Source organism: Ochlerotatus camptorhynchus, unplaced genomic scaffold (genome assembly GCF_037179485.1).
Source record: "Ochlerotatus camptorhynchus isolate MF236.1 unplaced genomic scaffold, CSIRO-AGI_Acam_v1.1 ptg000230l, whole genome shotgun sequence".
Classification (NCBI taxonomy): Eukaryota; Metazoa; Arthropoda; class Insecta; order Diptera; family Culicidae; genus Ochlerotatus; species Ochlerotatus camptorhynchus.
This window is the reverse complement of record NW_027040720.1, coordinates 1,470,789-1,487,854: the sequence shown is the minus strand read 5'-3', so window position 1 is coordinate 1,487,854 and position 17,066 is coordinate 1,470,789. Positions and strand designations below refer to the sequence as shown.

The 17,066-nt window shown below is 38.1% G+C and overlaps 1 protein-coding gene across 1 annotated transcript in view; it reads right to left on the bottom strand.

Annotated features, from left to right (window-relative positions):
- Moe (Moesin) overlaps window positions 1-17,066 on the bottom strand; it is a 162,745-nt gene that overhangs the window by 118,364 nt on the left and 27,315 nt on the right. Inside the window, exon 2 of the mRNA XM_065225505.1 lies at window positions 7,352-7,438. Coding sequence (XP_065081577.1) covers window positions 7,352-7,363 — 12 coding nt within the window. The 5' untranslated portion in view covers window positions 7,364-7,438. The remainder of the gene's footprint in view (window positions 1-7,351; window positions 7,439-17,066) is intronic.

Below are 17,066 nucleotides of genomic sequence, written 5' to 3'. Positions count from 1 at the left end.
AGCACCTTTGCTGGATCTTGAATTTGGATCTGCGACAGGTTCAAAGTTTTCTCAATTTGCATATGAATATTTTGCTCAAAACTTTACAGGCTTTTATTTGATTGTTCTCAAGCCTTTCCCTTCGATTAATTTCCTTTCACAGAGATCTTTCCAGAACTCTTCTAAAATAAATTCTCTCTAGAAATCCCTTGATTTTTTTTTCTCATAATAGTATAGAAATTCTCTGTAGAACACTCCAAAAATTTTTTTCATTTCGAAATGTGCTTGGAATTATACTCGGAACATCCTTATAAATCTTCGCATAATTATTTTGGACTACGTATGTGATTTCTATATGGGGGTACACTTTGTGAAAACCAAAATGGAGCATGTAACAAAATTATAAAAGATTTTGAACGTTAATAACTCAGCTGCCCCAGGATCAATTTCAATAATTTTATCACCAATCGATCAGAAATATTTCTACGCATCTGTTAAACTTAAGACTTCATCAGTTTTCAAAATGTCACTATTGAAAATTCTGTTGCTATAATAATTGCGCAACTGTTGCTGCGAGAAGCGATTTCCCTAACACAGATTTCAAAGTTGAATTCGAACCGGTCTCAACAAACGGTGTTTATTCTATCACCGCGTGGTGAGTGGTGGTGTTCTCCAGTACACAACGAAAGGCTGCCTGCAAGCAGCAAGCTGCAGCCCACATGAACACCCATAGAAGGAGGAAGAAGGCGTACCGCTATTATCGGAATCAGTAGCTCTTCGTGAGTCACTGTGGACCATATATGTCAAGCGCGTCATACTAAAGAGTATAAACAGAGAGAACCTATATTGGCAGTAGTATAAACAAATTCCTATTCCTACACAAGCTCCTGCTGCAGTTAACAAATACAGGGCTGGTAGCGATCAATGCTGTCAAATATTGTGATTTTAGTGACCATGTTGAAGAAATAAGTGACCAAATAGTTGTAAATAAGTGACTAAAAAGTGACCAAAGGCAAGACAATTATGGCATACCAAATAAATGTTTGATGTTTTAGACTTATTCAATTAGATTCTCATAAACACTTAAATATGTACCATAGGAACCTTTAAAGCGAAAGATTCAATAGAAAGTTTATGACTAAACCTCCAAGCTTCTACTACCTGAAAAAAAAAACTTGAAAAACTTGAACTGAAAAGTTATAATACTTCCAGGGCTGTTACAAGATTTTCTAAATTTGATCCGCGAAATCCGCGATTTCTCAAAAGAAATCCGCGACTTCAAATACTAATCCGCGACAAAAAAAACTGTTTTCTTTGCCTAAAAATAGCATTTGTATGGCATTTAAAGCCTATTGCTTGTATAGTAGCATGTTAGATTTTTGCCTGCTCTCAACTTAGTGTTCTTTGAAGTGCTTTCACATTATAATTGAGAGCTTTCTTTGTCTGTACCATCCTATGCCAAAGAAAGTAGAGACATTCTCCAACCCGAAAAATTAATAGACCGGACGGGAATCGAACTCAGTCGCCTCCAGCATGGACTTGCTTTGTAGCTGCGCCTTTACCGACTGAGCTAAAGGAATATTGTTTGCAGCCGTTGATTTTTTTTTAAATAGCATTTATCATCTTCAGTTATTTATGTATAGTATAAATTCTGAGTAATTAGTGAAAATAATAAAACACCCTTACATTATGAGATTCTATTTAATAATACCGGCCTAGATTTGATGAAACATTATTAAAAAAAAATGCATTTTCATTTGCAATGCATTTTTTTTTTTAAATTTAACCTGACGTATTTTACTGTCCTAAATGTTTTAGTTAATTTGGCTCTAGTTTTCTCAATTTTGTACCGATTCATACCAAATACTCTGCACATAATCGAGAAATTACCATAGTTTCATAAGTCACACTTGTTGGTCACGTCGCGGTTGTGTATTTACACGGAAATTCCTTCGGTTCTGTCCAATGGTGAGACATTTTCATGATTTTTTTTATTTCTAATGTGAACCTAGCACTTTTCGTTGTCAAATAATAACCGAATCTTATATATGTGACTTTATGGATCATGCACGACTTATTACTATGAAATTATAGGTTTTCCAAATCGTCCAGGACATCAGTTGATTTGTTCTACTAGATCAACCAAGACTGCAATAATGTCTGTAGTATCGAACAATGTCCAATCAGATTCAAAGTGTCTATGTGGATCATGCATGATCTATTTCCGAGTAATCCAGGTGTTCAAGGTTCTTCAAATCGCCCTGGAGTTCAGATAATTTGATCTACTAGATCAACCGAGATTGGGACAATGTCTTTACTATCGAAATATTTCCAGACAGATGCACAGTGTCTATGTGGATCGTGCATGAACTATTGTCATGCATACCAGATGTTTTAAGTTCTCCAAATCGTTCTGGAGTTCAGATGATTTATTCTACTAGATCAACCGAGTTTGGGACAATGTCTTTACTATCGAAATATTTCCAGACAGATGCACAGTGTCTATGTGGATCGTGCATGAACTATTGTCATGCATACCAGATGATCTAGGTTCTCCAAATCGTTCTGCAGTTCAGATGATTTGTTGACTAGATCAACAAAGACTAGGATAATATCTGTAGTATCGATTTGAAAATCCTAGAACATTTGGCATACACGGAAATAGGTTGGCATGATCTACATAGACACTGCAAATTTGTTTGGGCATATTTCGATACTACAGATATTGAATTAGTATTGGGTGATCTAGTAGTAATCTAATCTCCAGAATGATTTCAGAACTTATAACATCTTGTATACGTAGCAATAGATCGGGTACAATCCACATAGACACTTTGAATCTGTTTGGACATATTTCGATACTACAGACATTATTGGAGTCTTGGTTGATATAGTAGAACAAATCAACTGAACTCCAGGACGATTTGGAGAACCTAGAATATCCGGTATACATGGCAATTGCTCGCATATATACGATTCGTTTATGATTGGAAAAAAAGGAAAATGTCTCACATTGGACAGACCTCAGGGAATTTCCGTATAAATCCGATGTGACTTATGGAATTGAGATCATTTCTCGATTATTTGTAGGGTAGTTGGTTTGAACCGGTAAAAAGTTGAGAGCCAAATGAACAACAAAATTGATGACAGAAAAATAATCCGGGACGATTACAATGAATTCCACAATTTTTGTGACAGCACATCAGTCCCTTCGCGATTTCCGCGACATCATTTAATGTTTCCGCGATTTTCGCGACTGAAAATTAAAATCCACGACAAATCCGCGAAAATCGCGAAATCCGCGAAATTCGCGAAATCCGCGCCTGTTGTAACAGCCCTGTACTTCAAGAAAGTTTAGAGAATCTGGAAACAGATTCCCTGCATAGTTTTAAGGCTCATGGAATTTTATTATAATTTATAAGGAACTCATTCCACGGGAGTTCTGGGAAAAAATCTATGAGAAAAACATCAACTGCAATCTGCTTTCATGGTACTTCTGAGGAATTTTAGACTTCATGTGAAACCCTAAGCCTAAGATAGTAAACTCCAAGCGAATTTTCATGAGAAACCTCCGTTGAATATGGACTAATCTGAGGTCTTCATAACTACTTAAAAGTTCCAAAAATATTCCTGAATTTAATTAAACTGCCTTGAAGTTCTTTTGTAGTTTGTGAAACTAACCTGATGCTCGCAATATTCGTCATCATTTCTTTTAATTTTTCTAAACTTTTTCGGACTTCCTCAAGTTTCCACAATTTTCCTAACGATCATTAATCTTCTCTTAAGTTTTAACAATTCACTGAATTTCTCTAAACATTTTTAAAATTTATGTAATTTCCCTGCTCTGAGGATATCTGTTCTTTCTTGAAGTTTTTTTTTGTTTAGAGCTTTATTAGCGAGATCAATATCATCCTCGAAGTTCTCGAAACTTCTCTAAAGTGTTTGCAGTTCTCATGAAGCTTGTTGCACTACCATGAATTTAATTGAACTGTTCTAAAAATATTTAAGCTTGCGTGAACTTATGGACTTATGTTTTTTTTTTTTTATTTATTTGATAAGGCTCAACCGAATTAACTTTACAGAGCCGAGGATTCTTGGTCACTATACAATACATTTTAAAACTATAGTCAAAAGGTACAACACAATAAACACTTTATCTTCGGATATCCAAAAAAGCCTCCTCCATCAGAACTGGAGCCGCTTCCAGTAGTTTCATTGTATGGCAAATTGTAGTACGCCAACGAGGGTCAGAACGCATCCATTGCAGCAATGGACGCAAAACGTGGTCAGCACTCACACACTCATCACGAAACGGTTGCTTTCCAAAATCGACGACGCATCGACCGAAAGAACTGCTGATGAAGAACAATGAGGAGGACTACACAATGGTTGCTGCCGAGATAACAGACGATCGCGTAGCACACATCCAGAGTGGCCTGCTTTTGTCGACAGCCGAGTGAACACTGATATGGACTTATGTGAAATCCTCAATAATTTTCTTAACATTTCTAAAGTTCTCTGAAAAGCTGAGAACTTCTTGAAATTTCCCGCTAATTTAGTGAAACTAATGGAACTGAACTCCCCTGAAATTCCCTTTGTTTTTGGAGCTTTGCTAAACTTATTTGAGATGCTCCCGAAATGTCCATAAAAGTTCCTGAAGTTCTCGGATCTTCCCTTAAGTTCCATAGACTTTTATGAAGTTCTCGGAATGTTTCTTCTCTGTACTTCTGTGAAGTTTTCGAAGTTTTTCTGAAATTTCAGGAACTTCTTTTGACTTCCCCAGCGAAATAATTAATATAATTCTATGATTTTCACTGAAGTTCTCAAGGTTTTCTGAAGTTCAAATTATCGAGTTTCCTGATGTTTTTAAACTGCCCAAAATATTTCTCAATTTCCGTAAAATTCTCTAGACTGTCCTGCCTTAGCATTTTTTTTAAAGAACCCACCATTTTACTGGAATTGATTTAATTGCCTTTAAGTTCTAAAATTTTCCTTATGTTTTATAATAATAATACGCTCACGGAACTTTCCCTTGAATCACTCATTTTTTCCTACAAGAAGTTTTCTATTTCTCTAAATTGATCAAATGTTCCGGTAAATTTTCTGATACATATTTATAATTCCCTGAAGTTTCTAAAGTTTTCAGATCAATCATAGAATTCTCGTAGTATCTCATAATTTTAAGGAACTCCTTGTAAGTCGCTGCAAATTTCCTTAAGTTAATGTGATTTTTCTGATGTTATCAGATCGTCCTCGAAGTACTCGGAATAAGTGCTTGCTAAAAGTTCTCGCCGTTTTTTTAATTAATGGAACTTAGTTGATGTTCTCAAATCAACTTAGCTAAATTTTCGAATTTTCTTAAGATCATGAAATAACACCCTTGAAATACTCTCCAATTATCCGGATGTTCATATAATGTTTATTGCGTTCCAGGAATTTTCTCTGAGCGAACCGAAGTTTCCGGAAATTCCGGTTTCTGCAATTTCCTTGAAATGTTTTGAACTGCCCTTTAATTATCTGATCTGTTTTGATGTTCTCGGAGCTTCCGTAAAACTCTAAACTCTAATGAAGATCTCGGTTCTGCTTAAAATAAATGGAATTCTCGTAAGCACCTTTGAACTTCCCTGGAATTCTCTGGATTTCTGTGAAGTACCTGATATATTTCTGATGTTTTCATAAATTTTCTGAAGGTCTCTGTACTGGATCTTTCGGAACATCTGATGGGTTCTCGATTTTACTTCAGCACCTCATGCAACTATCCTGAATTTATCTAAAATCACGCTTATAGATTTTTAAACAAATTCAATAGTCTGGGCTAAAGTTTTGGGGGCTTCCCCTTGAGATCTCTGGAATTCCTCAAAGATCTCTAGATCTAGCTTTTCTGAGATCGATCAATAGAATTTCATTAAAGTTTCCACATTTTTGTTAGTACGAAAACGTCAAGACATTAAAAATGATGTGATCTTAGACTTACTAAAATGAAGTAAGTTTTCAACTTCAACAATTAATGGATTTGATAGTAAAGCTGTTGCTTTAAAACTGATTGTCATGTCTTAAAAAAGTTTGCGTTAAAAATATATTTTTAACGCATTTCATAAATAGCATTCTTATTATAAACCTGGAAATTATCCGCCAAAGTAATTGTATGATTTAATAAACATTAGTTTAACATTACCTACGAAATTCTAAATTTCAGTATTACAATTTATTGGAAATTCACTAAATAAACAAAGGTTTCAAAAATGTTTGTGCTCCTACTAATTTAACTATCTCGAAATTGTGTATATCCTTTTAGACTTCACTTTTGCTAATATTCAACCTCCTCGATTGACACCTGTCATGGCCGTGCCATGACGTTTGTCCTTATCCTCATTTATCGACAGACCCGTCAGTCAGTGAGCCCACTGGTGTTGTGCCCAACGGTGGTGGCAACAATCGCTAAAAAAAATAGGTTCGCCAGCTAAGCGAAAGAGTGGATCATATCGTTAATCCGATGCCAGCGCTGTAGCGAGGGATTCGCGAAACTAATCATATTTAAATAGAACATTAACAACCGTGTACGACGTTTGAGGAGAACGAGTTACGTCTGTTTGTCTGTGCTAAAACTATGCTTCCTTGAGTCTTCTTCGATAAATCATTTGAATTGAATATTAAACCTAGTGTCACTCCCGTCCCGGCGCCATTAGTAGTCCCCTCATCTTCACAATCTCGAGTCAGTTGCTTGTTTCCAGCTACTAATTCTCACGTAAGCGCGCAATCATCCGAGATTCTAGAAGGCAACGGCAGTAAAGCAAAACAATCTATGTGCCACCTTCTTGCTAATTTGCAGCACAAACAGATTCGCAAAAAAAGAAGAAAACGACACAAACACGCTATATTGGATTCCCTCTATCGGAATAATAGGGGAGAGGGAAGACTGAGACCGCTGGAGAGCGCAGAAAAAAAAACACAAATCCTAAAGATAATATTCATTACTGGCTATTACCTTAACGATAAACGACACGCTCTCCCTATTCGGGTTGGAGAGGTCTAACCGGGGGTCGTCGCCGTCGTCGCGGCCAGGGCGGTAGCTGGGAAGGGGCTGTCTCGCTCAGCTAAACAGAAATGCAAATATGGGTATAGAACGCCGACGACGACGACGCCGAGTTGGACGACGCAGTGCAGCGCGATTCGCGAAAAATTTGCACGACGGGTGGGAAGAACACAGACTTACGTAAGGCCGTCGATTATACTATATTTGGACGAACCGGGTGTGGGTGGTTCCGTCCGGAGGAGGAAGACACTCGACTGCGAATGTAACGCAGCAGATGATTTCCAGACTTCCGAATTGTGAAAGTTTCATTTCAGTCTACTATATCGATTGGCTACTTACCGATTTAGGCATTTTGGACGTTTGTTTGTTAACTTGACGGATGAAGAACTATTAAATCCAGCGGGTGTGAAATACGGTGACGATGTTCTGGAAAAGAAAGAGATACAAAACCAAATTAGAATGGTACCGTAGTGGGTTTACCGACCCGCTCAAGGGTCGGTAATGTAGCTTAATCGACCGTGCAAATTTTCACTCAAAACATTACGTTTCGGGTTCAAAAGCCTTCCCCACCCACCCAAATGCTGCGCATGTAAATCATTTTCGCATCGAAGCTTCTTCGGATGGTTGATTAACTGCAGCACTGGTCAACAAGTTAAGGGAGCGAGCGAGAGAAAGAAATTTCCCGCAATCAATCACGTAGCGTAGTCGCCTCTCTTTCTCTCTCACACAGCGAGCTTCAACATTTGATAACAGAAAATAAACCGACCACCGGAGAAAGAGACGAAAGAGTGAAATTTTTATGACGATGGCGGATTTTTTTAATGGACTCCCCTCGCCTCGCCACTCACCGTATTCACTCACTCAGTGAGTGGAAAAACGCGCCATGCTTAATTTATGACGTTCGGGATTCGTCGTAGGTAGGTACCTCTCTATACAGCTTATTGTTTTCAGAAACGAAAGTAAAAGGCTCGCCAACTGCCGACAGACCCAGCTACTTTCGGGTGACAACGCGAACGAAAGTGAATGTTTTGATTTTTATCGTCCGCTATCGTCGGCGGCCTTCAACTCTCTCTCTATCTCTCTCTTTTTATCGTTGGAATTTTGACGTTGTCGTTAGAGCGAGGATCGGCCGTCGGAATGAGTGATTGGAAAATCGTGTCGAATTTGGTGATGAGGTGTGCGATAACTGTCAGTTACATCATATACGAATTTGATTTTCATTTTTTCGGTAATTGAATTTAGAGGAACCGAAGCGATACGGGCAGAATGATGTAAGAGGGAGGATGCAAGTTCGGGTGTGCTTGGTTGATAAAACCATATGCATGCTTGATAGGCTTGGTTAACGAATAAATAAGAGTGATGGTGTAGTCGTGGCTTCAACTCGCCTTCACATCAATTATAGTAAAATGACATAGAATAGAACATCCACCTTTAACTAAAACTTTTGGCTCCGTAATGCGCATATCGATTGAGCCATTTTTTTTATATTTAAAAAAAAAGTGTCTGCAAATCTGCTTGGTCTCATGAAATGTCCAAACTAGTATGAATGAGATGGTTCGTGGGCTGTCCTTAGATGGGTTGCAGGATTTCAGACCAATCAGTCCTCAATTTTTATAAGTATTATCAACAATTTATCTGCATTTTAAACAGGGTGTCTACTCAATCCAAGGAATCAAATTCCCTGAGTTTTCCAGGTTTTTCCAGGTCGAATGAAAAAAATTCCAGATGCATACAAATTATAGACATTATTATTTTATCGAACCCCCCTGTTTGCTGGTGTTCACACTGCTTGCACATGTCGAAAGAACTGTCAATTTAGATTTCAAAACAAAACTATATCAGAAATCAAAAGTAAATACTTCCATCATGAATTACCGGAAAATTGCTCTAGTTTCGGCAGACGTAATTGCTTTTATTATTTTAAATAAAATGAGAAAGAGAAGGTGAACTTTGTGGAGTAGGAAATGGTTGCTCAGAAGGAACACCGGCAGGGATTTGGCTCATCTTGTCCATCAAGAGCAGCGATATGAAGATGAAAATGGATTTCAAAACTTCGCCAGGATGTCGATACCAACTTTAGACAAGCTAGTGGGAAAAGTTCCTTGAGTTCTGAAAATTTCTGTTAACAACTCAATTCTGCAAGGTCTTCAAACCTCTTGACGTCCCTGAAGTTTTGTTTCTGTTCTCCGGTAAAATTTCTTTAAAGAACAACAATCTTTCCTGACAATCTGCGAATGTCTCGGTAATTCTACAGATTTCTTTGAAGTTCTGTGTGTTCTTCGGAAGTTCTGCAAATTTTCCTAAAAATCTACAAAGTTCCTGAATCCCTGACGATTTTAGATCCTTGAAGATCAACAATTATCTCTGATGTTCACAAAATTTCTAATAATCTACAAACTTCTCGAAAGTTCTGTAATTTTCTCTACAGATTTTCATGATTCAATGAATATCTGCAAATATCTCTGAACATCTATACAATTTTCTAAAGAATTGAAAGATTATCTAGAATTTTTTTAGCTTTCCGGAAGTTTTTCTAATTTTTCTGAAGCTGTGCAAATATCTCTAAAGATCAGCGAACTTACCTGAGGTTCTGTAAATGTCTTTCAAAATCCAAGAACCACAGTAAAATTCTGAAAATTTATTTAAACATCTGCTAATTTTTGAGTAGATTTACGATCTACCCTCAGAACTTTTCTGAAGTTCCTAACATTTATTTCAAATTCTGTAAAGTTTTCTGAAGTACTGAATTTCTGCATCTACGAACTGCCATGAAGTTCAATACATTTCACAGTTGATCTCCGAACTTTTCTAAAGTTCTTTAAATTTCATGGTGGATTCTTGGCGAACTTTCCCGAAGATCTGTGAGTTTTGCTGAAATTTTGCAAATTTTTCTAAAAACGTACGAACTTTCTGACGTTCTACAGACTTCTCTTAAGGTCTGCGGACTTCTCTGAAGTTCTTTAGATCTATCTATTTCCGACTTCCATGGAGTTCTGCAAAATATTGTACTTTTGTACTTCGCTGCGAATTGTTTTTGGAATTGAGGTGCTTTTCTGACATTTAACGAATTTTTCTGAAGATCTCACATTTGTGTGAAACTGTGAAACTTTCTGTCAAATTCCTGCAAATATCTTTAAAGTTCTGTAAAGTTGCCTTAAGCTCCGTAGCTCTATTCCCAAGATCTACAAAAAAAAAAAAACTTGAGGCTCAATAAATTTCTCAGTAGATCTGCAAACTTCTCTGATGTTTTGTAAATTCCTCTAGGGTTACCCTGAAGATTTGAAAATTTCCTTGATGATTACCTAAAGTTGTCAAACTTTATCTGAAAATATTTGAGCTTCTTTGAAGTTTTAAATGTCTCTCTCAAGATCTACAAATTTTCCTGAAATCGTGTAAATATTTTTTTTATCCCTGTAGTTCTGCAATTTTTACTGAACATCCATTAACATTTCTGAGATTCTTGTGATTTTTTATGAAGTCCTGTAATTTTTTTCAAAGTTATGTAGCTTTGTTCTGTAGATGTACGAACTTTTCTGATGTTGAATAATGTTTCGAGGATCTTCAAACTTCTGTGAAATACTTTATATTTCACTGTAGATTCTTAAACTTGTCTGAAGTTATGCGAATTTCCCTGAAGATTTGTAAAATTTCGCTTATAGTTTTACAAATTGATTTGAAATTATTTTTGCTTGCTTGAAGTTTTGAAAATTTCTTTGAACATTTATCTGAAGATTTACGACCTCTCTTGTGATTTTGTTTTTATGAATTTCTGTTGATAACTTTTAATTTGTTTGTAATTCTGTTCTCAAGATCTACGAACTACCCTGAAGCTCAACAAATTTCTCAGTAGATCTCCGACCCTCTCTTAAGCTCAAAAAAAAAAAAATTCTATGTTGGGTCTCAGACCTGCTGTCTGGCATGCTTATTCTTATACAATACATGCTTCGTATGCTTCCTTTTGACGGTTGCCAGTCTCTCTTTTTCGGCTGTTTCCTTTTTACGACGATTTTGATCCTCCACATACAAATCAGCGAAGAGCGAGCGTGACAAGACTCTCTGAATGAACTTGTCTCGTTCGCACACGTTGTCTTAGCTGTCAGATGCTTGTCAAGTTCAGTGTCCTTAAGAAACGTTTCGAGAAACTGAACGAAAAACTTCTTTTGAATTACGAATGAAGTGATAATTGGAAGATTCCCTGAGTGGAACCAAAATTCCCTGAATATTCCAGGTTTTTCCAGAAAAATTAAAATTCCCTGTAAATTCCCGGTTTTCCAGGTTTTTCCAGGTAGTAGACACCCTGTTAAATCATGCTGAGACAATTACAATTGAGGCAACAATAAAATCTTTGATTTTTATGGAAAGTGTTGAGGGATTTCTTTTAATTTCTCTCGCTTAGATTTGAATGTTTTGAGGTTTAAAGTCAGTTAGGCGTTTTTAACCTAAGTTTTTTCACCTAAATTATCAGATATTGGCTAAATAATTTCTTGAACAATTACAAAACAAAAAAATAGGTTCGAATCGATCGGGAACTGCTTCTAATTTTTGTTCATTAATTTATTTGATAAGGCTCAACCGAATTAACTTTACAGAGCTGAGGATTCTTCTGCACTATACAATACATCTTAAAACTATAGTCAATAGGTACAACCAGACATGGAAAATCATTTGCATTCATTTCGTACATTCATTGGCATTCATTTGCCTCCAACTTTTTTCATCAACAGAATTCCGTAAAATTATGTATGAAGCTTTTGTAGGTTGTATAATTAACTACAACTTTTGCAAATAATTCAAATCTGTATCTCTTATGCATGATGAACTAGAGCGGGCAGAACATGTTATTGTTTTTCGGTGAATGTAATTTACATTCACTCAAAAACAATGGTGGGTTCAGTTTGCTCTGGTTTATCATGCATAAGAGATACAGATTTGAATCCTGGACAAAAGTTGTAACTAATTATAAAACCTACAAAAGCTTAAAATATTACTTTGCGGAATTCTTTTGATGGAAAAAATTAGAAACAAATGAATGTAAACAGGGTGGCCACAGAATTTTTATTTTGAAATTCCCGGTTTTTTCCCGGTTAAAACATTAATATTTTCCCGGTTTGCCTCAAACAAAATAAAATGAAAATAACTAAGCAAGTTTTCTACAATTTTCATCCACAAAAACAGAAAACCAAACTCATAGCTGAATCCAGATGAAGATACAAAAATAATAGGAAAATATGTTTATGTTCCATACAAAATGGTCGAATCAGTTTATATTTAAAAAGAAACCTTAATATTACACTTTACTTTCTCAGCTCTTTTAGTTTAACGTCCAAAGCAGCAGCCTCTTTCTCTGCGTCTGCCAAAATTTTAGCCTTTTTCATTTCCAGCTCTTTTATTGCTTTGTCCGCTTCCCTCTTTCGGCTAGCTTCTTTATCACTTGCAATCCCCTCAGCTCGCTTTGCATCCAAAACTTCCTGGTACCGACCTCGGGCGTTTCGACAGTACTGAATAAGCTGCTTGTCCACTTGAATGTTGGTCACACCACCAGCCGCTGAAATCCCACCATGTACAGTGCGTTGTGCTACCAGGCTTTCCTCGGATTGATTTACCACCAGGCACTCCTTGTTGACGGAAAATCCGCGCTCCTGGGCTGCATTTCCGTGAGATATTATCACTATCTTCTTGACAAACGATGCCAAATTCGGAAGCAATTGCCTTCAACCAGAAATGATCGACCCGTGTCTCCTGTCTGCGATATCCTGAAGCAATTAACTTGAAGAAGGCCATCGTGCAAATTTGCGAATATTCATCCTTCACCTTGTCCGCAACAGCTCCAGCCAAATGATCTTTCTCCACCATATGTTCCAAACAAAACTCAAGTCGTTTCTTGGCTACATCTGGGGAGTTTGAAATGACAGATGGACTTAAACAAGAAATATACCTTGTTAGAGCATATCGAAGTGGCGAACGATCGAGGAGTTTTGTCAAAAATGCAACATAATAGTTTTTGCAGTCGTTGCCAAACACCAAGAGTTGTTGTTCAGACATTTTTCCACCGATTCCTTCCGCTTTGATAGCCGCTTTTACAGCAAATCCCACGTCTACTTCAGCTGATGTAAGAAGGTTGTCCTGATTTAAGTCAATCTCCGTTAGCGCTTTAGGTTTCTTTTTAAGGCGGTCTGGCTTCACCACTCTCTGCATCGCATTTTGAACTAGGCTTGTTAGTTCATCGTACAAAAAGGGAGCAAGTGGTGCATCACCCTGAAATTCTTTCAAAAATGGTTCCACATTTGCCGCTGCAGCTACAAAAAAAGCTCAATTTAGGTCCAAAGAGCTGATCCGATACCGCTTGGGACACCACTGAAAACGCGTTGGAGCTGTAAACCGCCTTAAAGCTTCTCCTGAAATCGGGATGACTTTCTTTTCGTTTTGACTCTTGTTGAAATTTTACTGCCTTCACATATGTTCGCAGATGAGGAAGCATATCTAGAGCTCGTTCTGCTACTCGCTGGTTTTCCACCCACCTGACTCCGCAAAATTTGAGCGGCAATATGGTGCTACCAGTAACTGCTATAAAGTCAGCACGTCTTAGGGGAACATCTTTTAGCAGGTAGTACAACGACATCAGAAACTGATCGATCTTCCAGTCCGTTTTCTGCATACCGCTCTGGAACGAATTATGCACTACATGAAGACCGCAACTGCCAATGCTGAGTAGACTGAAGGAACTGCTCTCACGCATCTCTTGCAGTTCGGAGGACAGATCGTTAAGGAGTCGCCAGTTCACGTTGGGTCCATCCATAGACACCTGAATAACTTTTTTCAACAGTCCGGGATATGCTTCGAAACACTTCTTGATCCCACTCATCAAGTCAATCGCTCGTGTCGATGATAGGAAAGCTGAGCCTACATATCTTGTCTTCATCCCAAAAATGAATGCTTACATCAAGTTGCTGCCGTTGTGCAATTTTGTTCAGTGTTTCGTCGAATCCAAGGACGACCTCGGAGCAACTTTCAACTTTGGTCAGTAAGATCTTCTTGAAGTAAGGTGCCAGACCGTGTGTGATGAAATAACCAACTTTGGTGCGGCTCATCTCCATCTTCGAAGCAATTTGGCTGTCAGGAAACATCTTCTGGAACAGAGCAACACTGGTACCTGCACTACGGTATGAACCATGGGTGGCCACAGTTTCAAGTGCCCATAACATTTCAGCGGACGTCACCGAATCGTTTAAAAAATACTTTTTCATGACAGCCTGATTGGCGCCTACTGCCACTTCAGATGATGTTGAAGCATTTGTCTGAATTGGATCGACCAAGGTAGTTGTACTCACCTTGGGATCGACAGTCAAACTTGAAGTTGAAGATATGATTTTATCATTTGTTGAACGATCTGAAATTTGAGATAGAAGATCAGTATTCAATTCATAGAATTCTTGTATTAAAGTCTCAGCACATGATGAACTTGATTCGATAGCAACCAAAACAATAATCGAAGCTTCGTTGCAAGTTTCAGTGCATTGTGGTATAATCAAGCGTGTTATTTCGGAGCTTACCATTCGTTCCAAATAAGCTGCTGATCGGCAAATTTGAGCGACGTGCTGCAGCCTGATGCTGATGGCCTTTGCTTTTTTTGATTTATTGCACCAGGTGCATCGAGCAGCAGTCGGTACTTTGGGATCCGGCGCGCTCCATGGATAATCCTTCTCATACCTCGTCGAATATTTTGTAGTCATGGTTATTTGCTCCAAATTTCTCAAATTTCACTACTCTTATTTGATAGTTTTACACTTATAAACACAGATGGAAAACGCGTCTCACTTTTTTCAATGCAAATGCGGTTTTGAACAGGCCAATGCTCGCGAAATGAATGAAAAAAACACGAAGCTTTTTCATTGACGAAGGTTGATAGCTCGTCGTCGGGTCGGTACGTTTCAGAACATACCAATACATGCGAAGAGCCGAACGTGAGGTGAACGAAAAAGCTTTTAAAAGAGAATGTCGAACGAACCCGATCGTCCAACTTTGCTGAATCTTTTTCAGACGCTTGATCGCCGTCGAAAAAAAAAGCTTTAAGCCGCTTAATGTCGTTCGTTTTTGTTCTGGAGTAACAGCAGATCTGTACTACCGTACACCCAAATTTTTCAGGGTGTAGCTGTTTGGTGCATGTTTGTTTATAAACGAATGATGCTGAGCTGTCAATAGCTCGCACTTGTTGGCGCTCAGTGTTAGGTACACCTCGAAAACGGAATCGGTGTAAGAGAATAAAAGCTGCCATCGCCAGTCAACATCAAGGTGGGACGATTAGCATTTTCGAATTATATTGAGCAAGTTGGACTGAGAAAGCGTGTGAACTTGTGCATATGCAATTAAATTAAAATAAAATATATAATTTGATTTTTCCCGGTTTTGTTTCGGAATTCCCGGTTTTTTCCCGGTCCATTTCAAATTCCCAGCTTTTTCCCGGTTCTGCGGCCCCCCTGAGTAAATGATTGCACGAAATGAATGTAAATGATTTTCCATGCCTGGGTACAACACAACAAATACTTTATCTTCCCCTATCGAATAAGCATCCTCCGTCAGATCGGGATCCACTTCCAGAGGTTTCATTGTATGACAGTATCGCCGACGGGGGGCAGAGCACTTCCATTGCAGTAATGGACGCACTTAGCACTCACACACTCATCGCGAAACGGTTGCTTTCCAAAGTCGACGACGCATCGACTGAAAGAGCTGCTGATGAAGAACAATGAGGAGGACCACACAATGGTTGCTGTCGAGTATAAAAGACGATCGCGTGACACACATTGAGAGTGGTCTGCTTTTGTCGACAGCCGAGTGAACACTGGGACTGCTTCTAGTTTTAGGTTTTTTTTTTAAAAGCTTGTGAGTAGTTCTTCTCTTACTTTAAAATAATTTGGAAGATTCGTGGGTGAAACCAGTTTATTTAAATATGTTAAAAGTTAAGAAAAAAAAATTACTCTGCCCTTAGAAAATCAAAAACTAGAAGCAATTGGATACCAACATTTTCAGCAGTTCCAGAAATTGTTGAATCGACCTCCTCCTGAAACTTTGCGGAATTGATTGTCATGGACTCATTTTGATTCACATGTTTGCAATAATTCGCCCATTTTGGATCTTTTAAAATATTAAAAATGGCGTCATTTATATTTTTCAAAAAAATGTTACCCAGAAACGGCACTTCTCATCAAAATGACGTCCTCAGATTAAATTCTGGGAAAAACTACAAGGGACAGCCCAATGGGATTGTACGAACAGTTGACGTAGGACTACGCTCACATATGTCAACTATTTGTATCGAACGTTTTTAAAATTCCCGATATTTATTTATTTACTTATTTCATCAACCGATGTAGACAAGTACATATACATATACAAATTTGTTTTTCTTAAGAATATTAAAAATAAAATTGTCTGCTATTCGAATGCGATGAACGTCTCACCTCTCACCGCAATGTTGCTTCCTCTCCTGGATCTTCTGGCGAATTTCCTGATCCTGGTTAGGATTTCCGAATCGGTATTTGATAAGTCTCTCGAACGTAGACCAATCCTCGAACTCATCCACAAATGTTCTCCTTTCATTCAGAACGATGCAGAGATCGAGCGTTTCAAGCTACAGCGACTGGACTAACCCGCTGGTTCCAGTGAGGAAGTCAAATGGGAAAAATCGTGTATGCCTTGACTCCCGTCGGATCAATGCGATGACCGTCAAGGACGCATATACGATGCAAAACATGCAGAATTGTACCAAAATACTACACGATTATAGACTTAAAGGATGCCTATTTCCAGATTCCTTTAAAGGAACTACACTACGTTCCAAACGTCGAAAGGGCTGTTCCGTTTCAAGGTGTGTCCCCGTTTGGATTGACAACCGCACCTTTCACGATGTGTCGGTTGATGAACAAAGTCATTGGGTTCGACCTTCAACCTTTTATCTTTGTTTACCTGGACGACATTGTGATCGGCACGGAGACTCTCAAGGAACATTTTCGACTGCTCGGGATAGTAGCAGATCGTCTGAGGAAGGGTAAACTAA